Raw genomic sequence first — 22,467 nt, forward strand, 5'->3', positions numbered from 1 at the left:
AGTTTAACACCCCCGCTCAGCCGGAACTCCATGACCGTGGATGTTGAGGCTGGTTCTGAACTCGTGGAACACCAGCGATGGCAAGCCTTTGGTGAAGACATCGGCGAACTGCGAGGATGATGGAACGTGGAGAACGCGAACGTCTCCCATGGCAACCCGATCACGTACAAAGTGAAGATCAATCTCGATATGTTTGGTACGTTGATGTTGTACAGGGTTGCAGGCGAGGTAGGATGCGCTGATGTTGTCACAGTAAACCACGGTTGCACGTGTGGGAGGATGTTGTAGTTCGGCTAGGAGCTGCCGTAACCAACAGGACTCGGCGACGCAATTAGCGACGCCCCGGTATTCGGTCCCGGCGCTGGAACGTGAGATGGTGGCTTTGCGTTTGGAAGACCAAGAGATGAGGTTCGAGCCAAGAAAGACACAGAACCCTGAGGTGGACTTGCGAGTGTCGGGGCACCCGGCCCAATCAACGTCGGTGTAGGCGACCAAGTCCAGTGAGGTGGATCGATAGAACTGCAAGCCATAGTGGGACGTACCTTGCAGGTAGCGTAGTATGCGTTTGATGAGTTGCATGTGTGTGTCCCTCGGTTCATGCATGAACAAGCATACCTGTTGCACAACATAGGAGATGTCGGGCCGGGTGAGTGTGAGGTATTGGAGAGCCCCGGCCAGACTCCGGTAGTGTGTTGGGTTGGAGAGAAGGCGACCGTGAGTAAGAGACATCTTAGAGCTGGTGTCCACAGGGGTTGGAACGGGCTTGCAGTTGAGCATGTCGGCACGCTCAAGGATCTCTAGCGTGTATTGTTGCTGGCTCAGGAAGAGACCGGACTCGGTGGACGTCACGTTTATGCCAAGGAAGTGGTGGAGAAGACCGAGGTCCGTCATGGAGAACTCGGTCTTGAGCGAGGAGGTGATGGTGTGGAGGGTGGTAGTGGATTTGTCCGTGAGGATGATATCATCGACATAAACTAGCAAGTAAGCAAGTGTGGTACCATGATGGAGAATGAAGAGGGACGTGTCACTCTTGGATGCATGGAAGCCGATGGAGAGTAAGAAGGCCTGAAAGCGAAGAAACCATGTGCGAGGAGCTTGCTTGAGGCCATAAAGTGATTTGTGGAGACGGCATACATGATCCGGGGAGTGTGGATCGACAAAGCCGGCTGGTTGGGAGCAGAAGACGGTTTCGTTTAAGGCGCCGTGGAGAAATGCATTTTTCACATCCAGTTGATGGATGGGCCAGGAGTGTGATGTGGCAAGGCTGAGAACCACACGGATAGTTGCTGGTTTGACGACGGGGCTGAATGTTTTGTCGTAGTTGACACCCTCGCGTTGCGTGAAGCCGCGAAGCACCCAACGAGCCTTGTAACGAGCCAAGGAGCCGTCCATGTTGAACTTGTGACGAAAGATCCACTTGCGAGTGACCACGTTGACACCTGTAGGCTTAGGCACCCAAGACCAAGTAGAGTTATTCATTAGAGCATTGTATTCATCGAGCATAGCTTGGCGCCAATGGGGGTCTTTGAGTGCTGATTTCTAGCTGGCTGGTATGGGGCAAATGGCAGAGGACGTTGCGTCGGCGAGAAAGAGGCGACGGGGCATGTAGAAACCAGTTTTGGAGCGGGTAGCCATGTTGTGGGAATTTTTGGTGGGTGCGACGGGTCGTGCACGTAGCGGAAGCGGTCAAGGCGGTGTGCATGGGGGAGAGGAGTCCGATGCAGATTGTGTGGGGCTGTCGGTGTCTGGGGTTGGTCGGGAATGCGCGCGTCGCGAGGAAGATCTGGTCGTGGCGAACGGAGTGGACGCGGAGGCAGCGGAGTGGGAGTGGTGATTGGCGGAGTCAGAGATGGTAGGTGGGGAGGCGGTCATGGCGCCGGGAGGGTCGGCGCGAGCAATGCCGGGCGGACGCGTTGGAGGAGCGGTCGGCGCGGGGGGTGCGCGAGCGGGCTGGCGCGACGTGCATGGGGTGGAAATCGAGGGCGGGAGATTTGGTCGGGGTGGTTGTGACCCGTACGAGGTGGCCGGATGTGATGGGTGATTTGGTGGGTGGTTAGGTGGGATTCTGCATGCAGGATTGTTTGTGGACGTGGGATCTTGTGGCAGTGTGTACGGGAAGCAGGTCTCGTCAAAAACGACGTGGCGAGATACGATTACGCGGCGAGTTGTTAAGTCAAAACAACGGTACCCTTTGTGTTCGAGGGGGTAACAGAGGAAGACACAGCGGACAACGCGCGGGGAGAGTTTATGTGGCATAGTAGCTGCCGTGTGGGGAAAGCACAGACAACCAAAAACTCGTAAGTGATCGTATGTTGGGTGGACGCCGTGTAGGAGAAAGTAGGGCGTGCGATCGGCAATGGCGCGTGATGGACACCGGTTTAGGAGATAGGTTGCAGTGTGTAGGGCCTCAACCCAAAAGGGTGGTGTGAGGTTAGTTTGAAAAAGGAGAGTTCTGACAATGTCATTGGTGGTGCGGATGAGACGTTCCGCCTTGCCGTTTTGGGGAGAGGTGTGGGGGCATGAGAACCTATAAGCAATGCCATTGGAGGAGAAGAAAGAGCGTAGTGTATGGTTGATAAACTCGCCGCCGTTGTCACATTGCATTGCCTTGATGACGACATTGTATTGGGTGTGGACAAAGGAGAAGAAGCGTTGGAGGGTGGTGGAGGTGTCGGATTTGTTACGCAGTGGGAACGACTAGGAATAATGGGTAAAATCATCCAACACAACAAGATAATATTGATATCCAGAGAAGCTTACAATAGGGGAGGTCCACAAATCACAATGTATACGATCAAATGGTGCAAATGTTTTACTAAAGGAAGAAGAAAAGGGTAGGCGAGGCTGTCGGCCTAGTTGACAAGCGGTACAAGGGGGTAGAGGGTCCTTATTGCAGTCGGGAAGGAAGTCCCGAGCTAATGTGGAGAGTGACTGTGTGCGAGGATGGCCGAGGCGACGATGCCAGAGAGCTGACGAGGCGTGGGCGAGGAGCGCGGATGCCGGTGAAGGTGTGTTGCCAGTGAAGGGGTAGAGGCCGTCGTGGCTAATGGAGATCATGAGGACCCTCCGCGTGCGTAGATCCTTCACAAGAAAGCCACAAGGGTAAAATTCAACAGAGCAAGAATTATCCTTGGTGAATTTACGAACGGAAATAAGGCTGGTGATGACAGTGGGGGAGACGAGGACGTCGGTGAGGCGGAAGTCGTTGGGTGGTAGTGTGGTGGTGCAGGTGGCTGTGACAGGGAGCGATTGACCATTGCCGACCAAGATTCGAGACGGTAAATGCTTTAATGAAGAACTAGACGAGATTAGGTTACCTGAGGTGCCCGTAACGTGGGAAGAGGCGCCGCTGTCGAAGTACCAGTCGGTGGAGGGAGTAGCCAGGACGCCGCCGTTGCTGTACGCAGCGTTCAACATGGCGAGATGATCCCATGACGGCGGCTGCGCGGTGAAGTATGGTGATGGTGGAGACGGCATCGGCGGGAACACGGGGTAGGCGTGGGCGTGGGAGCCAGGGCGTGGCCCAAGGACACCGGCGGCATTAGGAGGGACCTAGCCAGGACGTGGAGGAGCGATCGCCATGCCGTAGGGGGCGAAGTAGCCCGTGAACGGGGTGGCCGGGGGGTGGGATGGCTGGCCACGACCACGACCGCGTCCACGGCCACGGTCACCACCGTCGCCACGGTCGCGTTGCTGTTGGGGAGGATAGGGGTGATTCGCAGGCGGGCGATCAGAGGGGCGATCGGGTGCACGGTCGCCTTGGGGGCGGCCGCCCGAGCTAGAGGCGTTGGTGGAGGAGCCGGCACCGGGGAGGGCGAAGGCAGACGCGCTCTCCTCGGCGGCGCGGTGTGTCATGGACTCTTCGGCGAGGACGACGCGGGAGAGCACGGTGTCGAAGGGCAGTCCTTGATCGCCAAGGACGACGCGGATGGTGTCCAAGCGCTTGTCCAAGCCGTGGAGGAATTGGGTCGTCAAGTCCACCTCTGTGACGGCGTAGTCGATGTCGGCGAGGCCGTCGGTGAGGAGCTTGAGGCGGCGCGCGTACTCGGTGACGGAGAGGTCGCCCTGCTTGAGATTGCGATACTGGCGGTTGAGGAGCATGAAACGAGCGGCGCGGTTGGGAAGGAAGTAATCCTTGATCTTGGTCCAGACGGCATAGGTGGTGGTGGCGCCGACGACATGATCAATGAGGGGGTCGGCGAGAGTGGCGTAGATCCATAGGGCGACATGGGCGTCGAGCTCGCGGTACTGGGTGTCGGCGTTGGGTGGTGGGGGGTGTTCGATCAAGAAGGAGACGCCATAGCGAACGAGCACCATGAGGAAAAATGATTTCCACTTTGTGGTAGTTGTGATCGGCGGGGTTAAGAAGAAATTTGATGTGGTTTGTGATATGATCATTGAAGATCGGGTGGCGAGGAGGAGGCAGAGAGGGCGCCGGGTTGGAGGTGGTGAAGAGGGGGGCCAACTGGGAGATGGGGGTGCTCGCAGTGGCCTGGAAGGTGAAGGGAGGTATACCAGAGGAGGTGATGGGCGACGTCGCGGCGGAGACGGCCGGAGTGGTGCCCGGAGGTGGCGCCGTGTTGGAGGAGAGGGAGCTGGACGATGCGGCCGAGCTGGGGGTGCCGGAGCCGGAGGAGGGGGAGGTCATGGCGTCACCTGGTAACTGATACCAAGTTGAATGATGTAATATTCACTGAGGCATGCCTATATATACATGAGGAGGAGAGAGTACCCATAGGAGTCGGCACCCAGGCCTTGTGGGCATCTGTGATCCTATAATCTAGGCATCTATAACCGAAGCTGTTACAACAGTTTAACACGTATTAGCATAAGCAATGCAGTTGTGTGTTGCTTTTCATGTGATTCTACCAAAATATATGGCCAAGGGCACCAAACGGTAGGAAATCGTTGCAACACTAGTCCAACTTTGAAAGCAAATCATTTGTGCCCGACGTAGCTGAGCAGATCAAAAGTTAGCACCACCCAATCTAAAAAAAAAAGAGTTAGCACCACCCATGTGGCCCTAATCGTAGTACATCAGGCAACACGAATCGTAAATCTGTGGCCTCCGGATCTTTCTGGAAGGCTCGAGGTGCCAACCGATCTCTCGAGAAGCTTCTAAATCCAGTTTCCCAAGAAATCTCTCCCGCTCCTTCTTTACAAAACCCCCTCCATTTCGCACCCCGTCTAGCTCACCACAAGAATCCAAAATCATCACAGCAGAGAGAGAGCGAGAGAGAAAGAGGGAAAAAGAAAAGAGAGAGAAGAGGGAGAGAGAGACCATGGCTTCCGCCGTCGCTTGCAAAGTTGCCGCGCCGGCCAGCCTCCTCAAGTCCGGCGCTCCCGTGGCCTTCTGCCCCCTCAGCACCACCGCCGTCACCGCCGACCGCCGCCCGTACAACACCATGGTCAAGGAGGCCATCCGCTACGACGACGATGACGACGACTACAGCGGCCGCCACCTCGTCCTCCCCAGCTTCTTCTCGCAGGGTATGTCTTCCTTGGCTGTGACCTCTCCTCAGCCGCTCTTTTGCGTTCGTTCTGCACATCGCGAGGCAGGGTTCTGATCTGTTTTTGCCGTCCTCGATGTTGATTCTGCAGACGTGGTCGACCCGCTCGGCGCGCCGACCAGCATGGCCCGTCTGCTGTCTCTGATGGAGGACGTCGCAACTCAGACCGGCCTCTCCTCCACTGCTGGGGCGTCGCGGCTCGGACGCTGGGTGGCCAAGGAGGACGACGGCGCGGTGTACCTCGAGGTGCCGATGCCGGGGCTGACCAAGGAGCACGTCCAGGTGCGCGCGGACAAGAACATCCTGGTGATCAAGGGCGAGGGCCAGAAGCAGCCCTGGGACGGCGACGACGACTCCGCGGTGCCGAGGTACAACCGCCGCATCGAGTTGCCCGCCGACGCCTACAAGATGGACAAGATCAAGGCCGAGATGAAGAACGGCGTGCTCTGGGTCACCCTGCTCAAGCTGAAGGAGGAGGAGCGCAAGGACGTCTTCCACGTCAAGGTCGAGTAGTCCTCCTTGTAGTTCCACGTGGTACTGCTCATGGAGGATGGCCGGTGCGCGAGTTTCTGAGAGGCGCCGTGTTGATGCGGTCATGTTTGGTGTCTTTCTTCCTTGTTTTGCTTCCTTGAGCGTCTTGGATGGAAGTTCGACTAGGTAGTGGTCTGGCGGTGAAGTCTGTTATGAACTCTGTTAGTTTCTTCTATGTTCGGCATGGGACGAACTTGCTTTGGTGGTGAAATTGGTCATGAAATTCTGTTGATTTCCTCAAGTTTGGCATATGGTGAACCGATTTGGTGCTCAAATTTGTCATGAAACCTTGGTGATCTCCTTAAGTTTTGCATGCTGGCCTAATTTAGTAGTGAAATTGGTCATGATCTTTGTTGATTGTCTCAAGTTTGGCCTGATGAACTACTTTGATTGTCTTAAGCTAGTCTCGCATGTCTAGGCATTGCTTTTGCTTTAAGCTTTGCTCGTCCTTGATCTGCATTGCTTTTGCTTTAAGCTTTCTGTAAAAAGCTAGGCAGTTAGACTTCATGGAGTTACAGCTTTTGCTTTAAGGTCTCTGAAAAATTGACGACTGATGGAGTTATCCCCTCCAGTTTGACGTCATGGAGTTGGTGAACGGGCAGTTAGCCAGCTACTGATTGATGATTTTTTGCTGGCTGTTCCGTGAATTTTGTGTGCTTATCCTTGAGTTTAACTTCTTGTAAGAACTGTAACTTCTTACGTGAACAATCACATCAGATGGCCGTTTGTTTGTTTATGTAAGAACTGTAACTTCTTACGTGAACAATCACATCAGATGGCTGTTTGTTTGTTTATGTAAGGACCGTAACTTCGTTGATTTACTCACGTACTTATAATGTGATGAACTGATTTGCTGGTTCCCTGAATGTTTTGTGTTTATCCTATGTGTGACATTATCAACTGTACTTTGGTGGAGAAGTTGATCCTGAACTCTGTTGATTTTTCCAAAAAAAAAAAAAAACTGCATGGTGAACTACTTTGCTGGTGAATATTCGTCATTAAACTTTGTTGATTTTCTCTAGTCTGAGGTAATGAACTGATTTGGTAGTGAAACCGATCGAGTTTTCGTTCACATACACAATCGAATTGTTAGAAAAGATCCCTTTACATGAAATTGGCAAAAAAGACCCATCGGCCGTGGCAGCTGGCGCGCCAGCCGAAACGTGGCACCTGCCGCCACGCCCAGAGGCGACAACACTGTTCAGTCGGACACGGAGACATTAGTGTTCACCCAAAAATGAACAATATTTACAAGAAAAATAAAAAAACAAAAAAACACAAAAAAATCTGAAATTTTTCACCCATCTAGAACACTCGATCATCTTTGCTGCCAAATTTTTTCACCTTTTTAAAAAATTTCTGCTATTTTGACTTTTTTTTCAAGAATACCGTTCATTCCTTGTAAACCGGGCCTCACATGAATGGTGATGTGAGCAGTGCTGCCGCCTCTGTCCGTGGCGGCAGGTGCCACGTGTCGGCTGGCGCACCTGCCGTCGCGATCTGGGAATTTTTTTTATCAATTTCAACTCGAACTGGTCTTTTTTAGCAATTTCATTGAGCAGGTGGTTCTTTTGGACAAAAAATCAAACTGATCATGAACTTTTTCTTTTTTTTGGGGGGGGGGGGGTCAATAACTTGTTGATTTCCTGAAGTTTGACGTGATTACTTGATATATGGTGAATGTGTGTATGTTCCTCAATGTTGCATGCTGTTGATCTTCTGTACTTTGTCAGAACAGTAGCTATTGTGTTTGTAGTTGGACGATTATTGTGTGAACAGTCTTATATGGCATGACATGACAAACGAAACGGAATTTCAGTATGCATGACGGAACTCGGACTGTGTTGATTTCCTCAGTTCGGCGTGATGAGCTGATTTAGCGGTCGATTGGCAGTTACTAATGCATGGTTGTTGCTTGCTGTTGCGTGACATATTTGTGTTTATCCAACGTGTTTACCTATAAGAAAAATAGCCGTTTCAGATAAATGAGATGGACATTTGTTTATCTCATACTTTGCCGGGGTCAATAGCTCTTGTGCGACGTTTTTGACGTGAATTGAAAATTATTCAACATAGTTGATGAAAATGGCTCCTGTGCGACATTTTAGTTGGCAATTATAGCTCATATGCGGCATGATCCTCTTTTAACTCTAAAACGGAAGACACAAGGAGTTAGCGATTTGAGCTATGACACGGGAGCCACCGGTTATCCACATCAAAGCGGGACCCACAAATTACTAATATGCCTGGGGGACCCACAACTTATCCACATTAGCATGCGTGTGCTAATCAGCGTGCCCAAGCCAGCCACGAGCTCGAGTCGGCCCCATTCTTCTTGCCCTTACCCTTTCCTTTCCCCACCCTCTTCTTCCTCGTCTCCGGAGACGAAGCATGGCAACATCGGCCGACGAGTAATGTCTAGCTTGATATCGACCTCCCGCCAATCATGGCTATAGTACGGTCCACTATGATTGACAAGATGCCCCAATCGCCCGCGCATTGAGCCTTTGAAGCGTTTGACTTGTGTGAAGGAAGAAAATGGCAACCGTGGGCGCGAGTTCGTGAAATGCTTGAGGTGGCCACAACAGGGGCAGGTTACCTCTGTGTACTTCACCAATCGTATGGTCTAATTTCTCCCGATTTCTTTCTTTTTTTCATCGATTTTGGGCGGTGAATCTGTGGTTCATGCGCTGCCGACCCCCGCTTTTCATGTTCACAAGAAATATGGGCATTTCGAGTGGCTCAATGAGTACGTTGAGAGGTTAAAATTGGAGGGATCAACCCAAGAGCTCAATTTTGATGGGAGCCGCTTGCTGTGGAACCCGCCCCTCATTTGGCTGACATAGCCGATCCAATGATAGACCTGAATGGGGAAGTGAACAAAATAAACAAGAAACTAAAGGAGATGATCGATTTGAAGCATCAAGCAAATATGATGGTGGGACATTTTATTGTTTTGATGTTCATAAACCACTAGAAATCGTTAGAGTTTCAGTTTTGTGTGTCGAGCTAGTTTCAGGGGTCCTTAATTTAAGTTTGTGTGTCAAGCTAGTAGTTTCAGTTAGACCATGAAGCATTTGCTAGCAGAAGTTATATCAAGAAAAACTTGCCCGAATTCTTGTAATGACCATATTTCGAGTTAAAATTCTAGCCCCTGATGAATAAAATGCAACAATTCATGAAGTCTGTCTCCTCTGTCCATGGATCATTTGCTTCACCTGATAATAAAATGTAGTAATTTGGTCTCCTCTGTCGCATACACTTGCATCCCCTTCTTCAGTTAACAAAGAGTTCAGTGCAGACTTGAGGGTCAAAAAAAGTTGTTGGACCATGGGCTGATGACGACAGAAAGAAAAAGCATTTGTGATGGGTCATTTTGTGATACACAATGTTTCTGAATAAATAATGAAGAAAATAAACGAGATGTGTCGTGCACAATTGCACATACCATAGCATGTTTGTTTTCGGATAAATTAGTTGAATCATATTTAAGGGGGATAGATAGATCCATTCATGTATGGCTGCATGAACATATGTATGTATTGTAACTTGTCCACTATTGTTGATTGTTCTGATGCATGAAGTAGATAGATTCTTTGTATGCATGAACATGGTTGCATGTCCATCGTTGCATGTCCATATAGTGGAATCTTACTTTTATTACCAACACATAAATCAACTAGATAGAACATCAAGCACGACATAAATCAACGGGTAGATGGAACAACATCAATATAGTAGCATACATGGTACCATTATCACTTACATAGATATTTTGGGTCATCCAGGCCACAACACGAACATACACTACTGGAATTCAGTTTTTTGTCGTCTGCCAAATCTTTGTCGTCCGCTGGCTGATGGCAAAGAGTGTCTTTGCCGTCAGCTTCCACAAAGCGGATGCAAAGAACTGGCCGATGGCATAGAATGTCTTTGCCATCAGTCACTTCTTTGCCGTCAGCCGCAGATGGCAAAGATTAGGACAGCAGACGGCAAAGCTTTGGACTGGGCCCACCTGGCCGAGGGAATGTTAGGTCAAACTACAGTCGCTTCGTTGCTGTCTGCTAGCGGACGACAAAGAGTCCGGAGGTAGACGACAAAGCTTAGGAATTATGTAACAACCGTTCCTATCCACCCTGGCCCTCTCTCTCTCTCAAACGGCCACTCTCTTCCACTCCTCTCCCCTGATGCCCACCGCCACCACCACCGTCGCGCCGCCGCCCCGGTGCCCCACAACACCGCTGCCGCGCCACCGCCCCCGGCGCCCCCGGCGCCGCCCCGAGGCCCCACAGCACCGCCGCCGCCACCCCACCGCACCCGGCGCCGCCCCGGTGCCCCACAACACCGCCGCCGCCACCCCACCGCCGCCGCCACCCCACCGCCCCTGTCGCCGCCCCGCCGCCCCAACACCCCCAGCCCCGCCGCCCACGACGCCCCTGCCGGTGAGCCCCCACACCCCAGCCGCCACTGCCACTAGTTAGTTAGCTTAATAGAAAGAAGAGGAAGAAGAAGAAGAGGAGGAGGAGGAGAAGAGGAGAAGAAGAGGAGGAGGAGGAGGAGAAGAAGCAGAAGAAGAAGAAGAAGAGTAGAAGAAAAATAAGAAGGAGAATAATAATAATAATAAGAAGAAGAAGAAGAAGAAGAGGAGAAGAAAAAAATAAGAAGGAGAAGAAGAAAATAAGAAGAGAAGAAGAGAAGAAGAGAAGAAAAAAAAAAGAAGAAGGAGAAGAAGAGAAAAAATAAGAAAAGAAGAATAAGTAGAAGAAGAGGATAAAGAAAAATGGAAATAGAAATAAGAGGAAGAAGAAGAAGAAGAAGAAGAAGAAGAATTAGAGGAAGAAGAGGAGAAGAGGAGGAGGAGGAGGAGGAGGAGGAGGAGAAGAAGAAGAGAAGAGGAGAAGAAAGAGGAAACATGAAAAGAAGAAGAGAAGAAGAAGGAGAAGGAGGAGGAGGAGAAGGAGCCCTCCTTCTTCTCTCCTCCTTCTTCTCCTTCTTATTCTCCTTCTTCTTCTCCTTCTTCTCTCCTCCTTCTCCTTCTTTTCTCCTTCTTCTTCTCCTTCTTCTCTCCTCCTTCTTCTCCTTCTTCTTGTCTTTCTTCTTGTCCTTCTTCTCTCCTCCTTCTTCTCCTTCCTCTAAAATGACATAATTAGCCCATTTAACTCCCAAAAGACATAATTAGCATATTTGTGTTGATCGGGTGGATTTACATGTGACAGTTGTCTCGTCACTGTGAGGTCTGCTATGCGAAGACCTCCCCGTGTGTTGTACGAGCTCCGCCCCTGCATTCGTGGGTCAGTACAAATGTCATCTCCTCCTCGCCCCTTCATTTACTGTGGGTCGGTTTTGGATGAAACTTGCTAGATTTAGGTAATTAAATTAATTTATGAGTATGCGTGACCAATATGCGTCTCCCGTTCGAAAGGGTTACAATTTTAAATATGCATGCATTTTCTTATATTTATAACCGTGATTCTTTCGAATTGTCCAACGTTATCCATGGACTGCCCGAGTATATGTAGATTGGGTTCGTTTTCCCATATGCTTTGGTACGGATCCGATGCATAATTTCGTCAGTGCCCCCTATTGTTCTCCGGATACACATCCTCTCTGATTATTGCGGAGACGTGTATCAGGAGAACATCGGGGAGGTGCTGCCGAAATTTTGCGTTGGATCCGGAGCAGAGCATGGGAAAACGAACCCAATCTATACATAATCGGGTGGGATTAGGACCTATCTTTACCTATTAGCGTGTAGGTTGCATGGACGTAATAAAAATGGCGAACTTGATTAATTGATGAATATATATGCTAAATTATATAAATATATTTCTTGTGTCTTTAGTAGCTAGGCAAGATGAGTGATCGTGCGTGGATGTATACCTGTCACCCTAGTCAGAAAGAGATGACGAAAGAATGGTTTCTAAAAACCAAGGAATTTGTGAAAGCCGCATTTGCAAATGGCCAGGAAAGAAACTATTGCCCCTGTCCTGGATGCGACAACTATAAAGAGACGACAGAGGGTGTTATGATTAAACACCTGCAGAGGAGGGGTTTTAAGCTTAATTATACGGTGTAGACATTTCATGGTGAGTCTATACAACGCACCAGAGCTGAGGTGGTCCGTCGTTGCACCGACGAGCATGGTACCGGGATCGAAGACATGGTGTAAGACTTTGATGATGCTCGGGATTCGAAAGATGAGATGGAGGAATCTGCAAAGGCCTTCTATGAAATGTTGGAGTCTTCAAAACGTCCTCTCCATGAGCACACTGAGCTTTGTCAGCTGGATGCAATTGCACAAGTAATGGCTCTGAAGGCTTAGTTCAACTTGGGAAGAGAATTCTACGACGCGATGATGACACTATTTGGACGCTTCCTACCCAAAGGCCATGTCATGACTGCAAACCTGTACCAGTCGGACAAAATACTTTGTGTACTTAAGATGCCCTATGAGAAGATAGATGCATGTGATAAAGGATGTGTCTTATTTAGGAAGGAGTATGCACACTTGGACTATTGTCCCAATTGCGAGTATGGGTGAGAAGAGGCAGACCAAAATCGCAGTTAGTGTTCTTCGGTATATGCCAATCGTACCAAGGCTTCAACGTCTTTTCATGGTCGAAGAGACAACAAGACAGATGACATGGCACAAACTGGGCAAAAGAACCGAACTATATGCGGTTGGGAATAAGATGGCGGTACACACATCGGATGGGGAAGCATGGAAACATTTCGATGGATTGCATCAGGATAAAGTGGCAGATCCAAGGAATCCTCGAGTATGCGTCGTCATGGATGGTTTTAATCCATTTGGTATGACGACAACCCAATACAGTTGTTGGTTTGTATTTGTCATTCCACTCAATCCCCCCCCGGGCAGATTATGCAAAGAAAGAACATATTTCTGACGTTGATAATTCCAGGGCCCAATTATCCGGGGAAGAATATGAATGTGTACCTACAGCCGCTTAAGGATGAATTGGAAGAATCTTGGGATAATGGGGTCAAGACATACGGTGCTGCTAGAAAACAAAACTTCAAAATGCATGTGTGGTACATGTACTCTATGCATGACTTGCCGGCGTATGCGCTATTCTCTGGATGGTGTGTGCGTGGAAGGTTCATGTGCCCCCAATGGAAGGCAACTCTTCAGTTTCATTGGTTGCAGGAGGGTCGGAAGTATTCTTGCTTTGACTTGCATAGACAATTCCTGGATCCTGACCATTAGTTCAGAAAAGACAAGAAGAACTTTACCAAAGTTAAAGTTGTCAAAAACTTGGCACCACCTGCGTTGACAGGCCAACAGATCCTGGATCAGTTAAACACCCTCGAGCCTGATCCAGAGCATCCAGGGTATTTCAAGGGGTATAATTCAAAACACGCGTGGACTCACAAGCCATGCTTCTGGGATCTGCCTTACTTCAAAGACCTCCTTCTTCCACACAATATCGACATGATGCACACTGAGATGAATATCGGACAGGCTATTTTTGGTACATTGTTCGACATAGATGGGAAGACAAAGGATAATATTAAGGCTAGAGTTGATCAAGAGACATTATGTCATAGACCGTTACAAAACATGCGAGAAGGCAAAGGAAAGCAGAAGTGGTCGAAGCCAAAGGCCTGGTTCAATCTTGGAAGGCCAGCTATGAGGGAAATTATCTTGTGAGTCAAAATGCACTTGATGTTCCCCGATGGGTATGCAGCGAATCTAAAGAGGGGAGCGAGTCTTGAAAAAATAAAAATCTTTGGTCTCAAGAGTCATGATTGGCACATATGACTAGAGCGGGTAATATCGGTGATGTTACGTGGCTTTATTCCTGAGAATGAATGGCTAGTACTGGCGGAGCTGAGCTATTTCTTCCGTGTTCTTTGTGCGAAAGAATTGTCGCCTGGCGTGGTAGATGACATGGAGGAGTTTGCACCAGAGTCGTTGTGCAAATTAGAGAAGATCTTTCCGCCGGGCTTCTTTAATCCAATGCAGCATTTGATTTTACATCTACCGACCGAGGCAAGATTGGGTGGGCCCGTGCAAAATCATCGGTGCTATGCAACTAAGAGGATGCAGAATACGCTTCGAGCTAAATGTAAAAATAAGCATAGAATTGAAGCATCTATGGCTGAGGCATTCATTACTAAGGAGGTGGCAAACTTTGTGAGAGCACACTACAAAGCCAAAAATCATCATTTGCGTAATCCGAAGCTTCGGCACAATGATGCAGACCCTAAGAAAGGTGGGTCCAACCACAGTCTATTCAAAGGGAAGCTCGCAACAGCCGGTGCTTCGAAACCAATAATGTTGGATGTCGAAAAATGGCGGAACATTTCGTTGTATATATTTAACAACCTAACAGAAGTGCGGTTGTACATTGAGTAAGTTCTCGGCACATTTTCCCGTAACTTCTAATTCCTTTGAACTGCTCTTATTCCTGGATATTACATACAACCGATACGTCGCCAAATTCTCGGATGGAGCGGTGATCGAAAATGATTCCATCGAAGAGTATGAGCTTCTGGCAAAGACAGGAGGCGGCTATCCCGGTTTCATCTCTTGGTTCAAACAAACGGTAATTATCAATAACGAACCATTTCATTTCTTGTTCTAACTTGCGGCTAATGCAACAATCGTTTCGTATTAAACTTGTAGGCTAATTCAGAGTCTATGGTCACCGACTTGAGACAAGCCGCTAATGGTTTTGACTATAAGGTCCGTTCATTTGAGAAATACAACATCAACGGGCATCTCTTTCGTACCTTTGGCATAGAGCTATCTATGCCCGACCGGAAATCTACAAATTGTGGTGTATCTGCTATCGGCGAAGGTGTTATCGAGTATTATGGAAGAGTTGAAGCAATTTATGAACTTCAATTCTATAGTGAAAACCCACCGAACGTCGTAGTCTTCAAATGTTATTGGTTCCACCCGAAGGAGACTAAAAGGACTCATGAACATATAGGACTAGTTGAAATCAATCTAAACACCCATTTAGATGTTCCCGATGGCTATATTACGGCTCAACAGGCGACCCAAGTTTTCTATCTACCGTGGGCATGCCAAACTGATAAGAATCTGGAAGGTTGGTATGTTGTTTATGAAGTGCCGCCACATGTTAGACCACCTCTCCCAAATGAACAGGATTATGAACCTCACATTAACCTAGACACATATCATGGAGAATTCTTTCAAGAAACACGTCTTTCCAAGAAACGTTTCAAGAACCGCCGTGCTTCACCCTAGAACATGGAAGTAGACAGCGACAATGAATCCAACTTCACCCCTGAGCCGGAACCAGCAGAGCTGGAACTAGAAGAGGTTACTGATGCGGATGACCTGTCAATGCTTGACCGATTACAGAAAGGCCTTCCACAACTTCATGCCGTTGAACCCGATGAGCACAACATTCATGAAGATATGCGTGATAGTGATGATGATGATGCATTTATTGATGATGATTATTAGTTTGTAAGATTCACAACTTAAATTATGTATGTACATATTATTATTCATGATAGTGATTATGTTGTACTAATTTATTTTAATCTTTATCATGGCAGGTTAAGTCCCTCTGCCGATGCCCGTATTCTCTGCGATTGGCACGGTGAGTTTCATTTCATTGGTCATTATAAACTAGTATTAACAAGAGGAGAAGAAATAGGAAAAAACCTTGGTTAGCTCATGAATATTATATTCTTAGTTTGTTTTCCTGTAAAATGACATAATTAGCCCATTTAGCTCCAAAAAGACATAATTAGATAATTTAGCTCCATCAAGAGGAGAAGAGGAGAAGAAATAGGAAGAATAAAAAGAAGGAAGAAGAAGAAGAAGAAGAGAAGGAGAAGGAGAAGAATAAGAAGAGGGAGAAGGAGAAGGAGGAGTCCTTCTCCTCCATCTCCTTCTTCTGCTTCTTCTCCTTCTTCTTGATTTCTTCTGCTTCTTCTCCTTCTTCTCCTCCTTCTCCTCTTTCTTATCCTCCTTAACTTATTTTCCCCAACAATGACAAAATTAGCCCATTTAGCTCCAAAATGACATAATAAGCTCAGAATGGAATAAAAACCTTGGTTAGCTCATGAATATTACATTCTTAGCTTGTTTTCCTCTAGAATGACATAATTAGCCCATATAGCTCCAAAAAGACATAATTAGATAATTTAGCTGCAAGAAGAGGAGAAGAGGAGAAGAAATAGGAAAAATGAAAAGAAGGAAGAAGAAGAAGAAGAGAAGAAGAAGGAGAAGGAGGAGGAGGAGATGAAGGAGAAGGATGAGGAGGAGAAGAAGGAGAAGGAGGAGGAGAAGGTCACCTTATCCTCCTTCTCCTCCTCCTTCTTCTTCTCCTTCTTCTTGATTTCTTCTTCTTCTCCTCCTCCCCCTCCTCTAAAATGACATATTTAACCCAAGTTAGCTCCAAAACGACATATAGTTAGCTTGGCTTCCACCTAAATGACATAATTATCTTAGTTAGCTCCAAAATGACCTATTTAATAAAACAATGACCTATACTTAGCTAAGTTCTCTCCTAAATGACATAATAAAGCTTACATAGATCCAAGATGACCTATATTCCCCCTAACTTAGGTATTAAATGGCCTATAATTAGCTTAGCTAGCTCCAAAATGGCGTAATAAGCATAGTTTGCTCCGGAAATGACCTATTTTACCCAAGTTAGCTCCGAAAGGACCTATAGTTAGCTAGGCTTCTACCTAAATGACATAATTAGCTTAGTTAGCTCCAAAATGGCCTATTTAATAAAAATGACCTATACTTAGCTAAGTTCTCTCCTAAATGACATAATAAGGCTTACGTAGCTCCAAGATGACCTATTCCCCCGAACTTTGGTATTAAATGGCCTATAATTAGCTTAGCTATCTCCAAAATGGCTTAATAAGCATAGTTTGCTCCGAAATGACCTATTTAACCCAAGTTAGTTCCGAAAGGACCTATATTTAGCTAGGTTTCCACCTAAATGACATAATTAACTTAGTTACCTCCAAAATGGCCTATTTAATTAAAATGACCTATACTTAGCTAAGTTCTCTCCTAAATGACATAATAAGGCTTACGTAGTGATACGTCTCAAACGTATCTATAATTTTTGATGGTTTCATGCTGTTATCTTGTCAACTTTGGATGTTTTATATACCTTTTATATCTTTTTTGGGACTAACTTATTAATTCATTGCCAAGTGCCAGTTCCTGTTTTTTCTGTATTTTTGACTATTTTCAGATCTGATTTTGGAACGGAGTCCAAACGGAATAAAATCCCCGAAAATAATTTTTCCGGAACAGAAGAAGATCGGGGGACTTGAGGGCCAAGGCAGGAGGCCCACAGGGGGCCCACAAGACCTGTAGCCGCGGCTAGGGGGCTCGCGGCTACCAGGCTTGTGGCCCCCCTGGAGCTCCCCTGCCCTAGCTCTTTCGCCTATATATTCCCTAAAATACCACAAAAAATTAGGGCGTCCACGAAACCACTTTTCCGCCGCCGCAAGCTTCCGTTTCCGCGAGATCTCATCTGGAGACCCTTCCCGGTGCCCTGCCGGAGGGGACTTTGGAGTTAGAGGGCTTTTACATCAACATCATTGCCTCTCCAATGACTCATGAGTAGTCTACTTCAGACCCACGGGTCCGTAGTTAGTAGCTACATGGCTTCTTCTCTCTCTTGGATCTTCAATACAAAGTTCTCGATGATCTTCATGGAGATCTATCCGATGTAATCCTCTTTGGCGGTGTGTTTGTCAAGATCCGATGAATTGTGGATTTGTGATCAGATTATCTATGAATTATATTTGAGTCTTTGCTGATTTATTATATGCATGATTTGATATCCTTGTAAGTCTCTCTGAGTCTTGGGTTTTGTTTAGCCAACTTGATCTATGATTCTTGCAATGGGAGAAGTGCTTGGTTTTGGGTTCATACCGTACGGTGACCTTTCCCAGTGACATAAGGGGCAGCAAGGCACGCATCGTGTTGTTTCCATCAAGGGTAACAAGATGGGCTTTCATCATAAATTTGATATTGTCCTTCTACATCATGTCATCTTGTTTAAGGCGTTACTCTCTTCTTATGAACTTAATACACTAGATGCATGCTGGATAGCGGTCGACGTGTGGAGTAATAATAGTAGATGCACAAAGTATCGGTCTACTTGTTTTGGACGTGATGCCTATATGTATGATCATTGACATAGATAACGTCATGACTTTGCGCGGTTCTATCAATTGCGCGACAGTAATTCGTTCACCCACCGTCTACTTGCTTTCATGAGAGAAGCCACTAGTGAACACTACGGCCCCCGGGTCTACTCACAATTATTATCTCAGCTTTTACTTTTACTTTGCTTTGTTTACTTTTTGCTTTCAGTTCTCACTTTGCAAACAATCTATAAGGGATTGACAACCCCTTCATAGCGTTGGGTGCAAGCTCTTTGTGTTTGTGCAGGTACTTGTGACTTGACGCGATCCTCCTACTCGATTGATACCTTGGTTCTCAAACTGAGGAAAATACTTACTGCCGCTGTGCTACATCACCCTTTCCTCATCAAGGGAACACCAAAGCAAGGCTCCAAGGCCACGGGGGAATCCTTTGCATACTTGCCAAGGAAATCCCTATAGGCGTAGCCAGCAGCACGTAGCTCCAAGATGACCTATTCCCCCTAACTTAGGTGTTAAATGGCCTATAATTAGCTTAGCTAGCTCCAAAATGGCTTAATAAGCATAGTTTGCTCCGAAATGACCTATTTTACCCAAGTTAGCTCTGAAAGGACCTATAGTTAGCTAGGCTTCCTCCTAAATGACATAATTAGCTTAGTTAGCTCCAAAATGGCCTATTTAATAAAAAAATAACCTATACTTAGCTAAGTTCTCTCCTATTTTACCCAAGTTAGCTCCAAAAGGACCTATACTTAGATAATTTAGCTCCAAGAAGAGCAGAAGAGGAGAAGAAATACGAAAAATGAAAAGAAGGAAGAAGAAGAAGAAGAAGATAAGAAGAAGAAGGAGGAGTAGGAGAAGAAGGAGGAGAAGACCTTCTCCTCCTTCTCCTCTTTCTCCTTCTTCTTCTCCTTCTTCTTGATTTCTTCTTCTTCTTCTCGTCCTCCTCTTTCTTCTCCCCTTTCTTATTCTCCTTACCTTATTTTCCACAACAATGACATAATTAGCCCATTTAGCTCTAAAAAGACATTATAAGCTCAAAATGGCATAATAACCTTGGTTAGCTCATTAATATTATATACTTAGCATGTTTTCCTCTATAATGACATACTTAGTCCATTTAGCTCCAAAAAGACATTGTTAGCTAATTTAGCTCCAAGAAGAGGAGAAGAGGAGAAATGAAAAGGAAGAAGAAAAAGAAGAAGAGAAAAAGAAGAGAAGGAGAAGGAGAAGAAGGAGGAGAAGAAGAAGAAGAGAAGAAGGAGAAGGAGGAGAAGAAGGAGAAGGAGCCCTCCTTCTTCTCCTTCTTATTCTCTCCTCCTTCTTCTCCTCCTTCTTATCCTTCTTCTTCTCTTCTTCTCTTCTTCTGCTCTTCTCCTCCTCCTTCTCCTTCTCCTTATCCTTCTCCTTCTCCTCCTCCTCCTCCTTATTCTTGTTTTTCTTCTCCTTCTTCTCTTTCTTCTTCAATTTAGCTTTTTTGTCATATATATGTTGTTGTTCTTCTTCTTATGACTATCTTATTCCCATTTTGCAGATTGGATGTACTACATGCATGGAAGCTGGCATTGGAGTGCTTTAATTCTAGTTTTCATTTGAGTTGATGAACAATGTCGAACTATATGTATATGTATATATGGATGAATAATATATGTGGAACTATATGGATGAACAATATATGTGGAACTATATGTATATGTATATATGGATGAAACTTTGTATGTGTTGGTTCTTTCGATATATAGGATGTACATTGATGAACAAATGACATTGATGAACTTTATATGTATATCATATATGTGTTGTGACCTATATATCATATATGTGCTATGAATTATATATATATGTGCTGTGAAATAGAAAAACTAAACAAAAATGTGACAATATTGGCTCTTTGCCGTCTGTCAGCCGATCACAAAGGCCTTTGCCATCAGGGAGCAGACGGCAAAGAGGCCACATGTCACCCAGCTGTGCAACCTAGGCAGCAGCAGCTGGCCATATGGGCTCTTTGCCGTCCGCTGCCTCGGGAGGCTGACGGCACAACGGTAGGGAGGCTGACGACAAAGAGGGGGAGGGAAGCAGATGGCAAATAGGGGACAGGGAAGCGGACGACAAAGCCTCCGTTAGCCCTAACGGAGCCGTCGCCTGTCGGCTGCCGTCTCAAATTCTTTGTCGACTGCTCGGTGCCAGATACTAATGACAAAGCTCTTTGTCGCCCGCTTAGGGAAGGATGACGACAAAGAAGCTACAATGCTGTCGTAAGCTGACGCAGAATCTTTGCCGAGAGGAGTTTTCTTTGCTGTATGTGTATTACTCAATGCCGTCGGTGGAGTCCTCTTTGCCGTCTGTTATGGCAGACGGCAAAGAAGCTGATTCCTGTAGTGATATAATATGCTTACAACTTAGGATAACAAAAGACAAACATAGATAGATAGATTTTGCGGAAAAAGATAGATAGATAGATAGATGGATAGATCTAAACGCCTAGCTCCCACCTGGGTGTTGCCTTCTCCACCTTGCTCCTCCTCGCTCCCTCTCCACCTCGCTCCTCCTTCGGGCGCCTTTCACTGTTCCTCCGGGGTGCTCTTGATGGGTACGGGAGAGTATGCATGCGCTACACGGTAGGGAAGATGTTGGTGTAATCCGTGAAGATATTGTGGGTGGTGAAAGCGATGAACTCACAACCACACCAGAACATGCGACCAAGGAGATAGATTGCGTCGATGGAGTTGGTGAAGTGGGCAAGGATGGCAACCAAAACACTATTGTGGGTGACCTCCTCAACTCGGGACATCCTTTGGAGATCCCCGGGGGAGGTTGTAGTAGCCGAGAGCAAGGAAGAAGTAACTAAAGTCCCTTGCACCCCTCCACCTTGGCATCGATCACACACGGAGGGTTCTCTCAACATACACGTCGCCGGGTAGAGGAACTTCGGCATGGTGGGGGGCATGCGGTAGGTTAGTCCGGTGAACTACATGGTTGCTGTGGGCTTGTTCTTGGCTGCTTGCTGGTCTTTGGGTCTGCCTTGTAGAGAAGCAGGGAAGATGGGAGAGGATGGGATATGGATGAGTGTGAGAGGAAGAGGAAGACGATAGGTGGCTTAAATAGCCATAATGCGACGTGCCGATTCACGGGTTCACTGGTTTCACTGTGGAAGTAATGATAGTCGGGCGGCGGGGTGTGGGTGTGTATCATCGGAAGTGTGTACACGTGTGGGAAACCAACCCTTTCATCGAGGGGAGTGTACACATTGGGCATCAATAGCCATAATGCAACGTTTCAGCGTTGCACGCATATGTGGTGTCGGTCGGTGGTCGGGGACACGCCTGCTCGTTCTTCTCTGTCTGTGCATGCATGCATCGTTGGCGGCTCGTGCCCATGCATGCAATGTAGCCTGCTGGCTATGGCCAGGCAAGAGGCAAGAATGGCAACATTCGGTCCAAGGGTCCAAAGGGGGGCTTCTTTTACCAGATCCCAACGGCGCGCATCCATTGTAGCCCAGTCACCCCATTCGAGCGTAGAACGAGCACGCTGGTAGATCATTGATGTGGAATTGCATGCCGATCCACAGCATTGAACGCGCGATGATCTAACGGTCCACAATTGGGGGAGGGTGGTCTTATCTAGCGTTCTAGAATGTAACTAATCATACCGTAGAATGAGCCTCACTTGGATCAGTGACGTATCCCTTGTGCGCGATCCACACCGTCCACTGCAACGGCGACACAGATCTTCTGTCGTCTCTTGAGCTTGCATTCGTTTTTTCCTTGAAGAGGAAAGGGCGATGCTGCACAGGAGCAGTAAGTATTTCCCTTAGTTTGAGAACCAAGGTATCAATCCAGTAGAACAATCTCGTCAAGTCCAGAGTACCTGCGCAAACACAAAAGAGCTTGCACCCAACGCTATAAAGGGGTTGTCAATCCCTTCAAGATTGATTGCAAAGTGAGATCTGAAGGCGGAAAGTGCAACGAAGTAAAAGTGTAAGGCTGAAAATATGATGTGAAGTAGACCCGGGGGCCATAGTGTTCACTAGAGGCTTCTCTCAAAATAGCAAATATCACGATGGGTGAACAAATTACTGTCGAGCAATTGATAGAACCGTGCAAAGTCATGGCGATATCTAAGGCAATGATCATACATATAGGCATCCCGTCCGAGACAAGTAGACCGATACTTTCTGCACCTACTACTATTACTACACACATCGACCGCTATCCAGCATGCATCTAGTGTATTGAGTTCATGACGAACAGAGTAACACCTTAAGCAAGATGACATGATG

General features: G+C 47.2%; 1 protein-coding gene across 1 annotated transcript; it reads left to right on the forward strand.

Moving 5' to 3' along the window:
* The first annotated feature begins 5,174 nt into the window (after window positions 1-5,174).
* Window positions 5,175-6,328, forward strand: LOC123408774 (26.2 kDa heat shock protein, mitochondrial-like). The gene is made up of 2 exons (XM_045101818.1): window positions 5,175-5,490; window positions 5,602-6,328. The coding sequence occupies exons 1-2, from the start codon at window positions 5,283-5,285 to the stop codon at window positions 6,021-6,023; spliced, it is 630 nt and encodes a 209-aa protein (XP_044957753.1). The 5' UTR covers window positions 5,175-5,282; the 3' UTR covers window positions 6,024-6,328.
* The last annotated feature ends 16,139 nt before the right edge of the window (window positions 6,329-22,467 follow it).

This window comes from Hordeum vulgare, chromosome 7H (genome assembly GCF_904849725.1).
Source record: "Hordeum vulgare subsp. vulgare chromosome 7H, MorexV3_pseudomolecules_assembly, whole genome shotgun sequence".
NCBI lineage: Eukaryota > Viridiplantae > Streptophyta > Magnoliopsida > Poales > Poaceae > Hordeum > Hordeum vulgare.

Bases quoted from the DNA above. Each gene is read 5' to 3' on its own strand.
- LOC123408774 (XM_045101818.1), top strand. From the start codon at position 5,283: ATGGCTTCCGCCGTCGCTTGCAAAGTTGCCGCGCCGGCCAGCCTCCTC. The intron at 5,491-5,601 runs GTATGTCTTCCT...TTGATTCTGCAG, and splicing joins CCCCAGCTTCTTCTCGCAGG to ACGTGGTCGACCCGCTCGGC.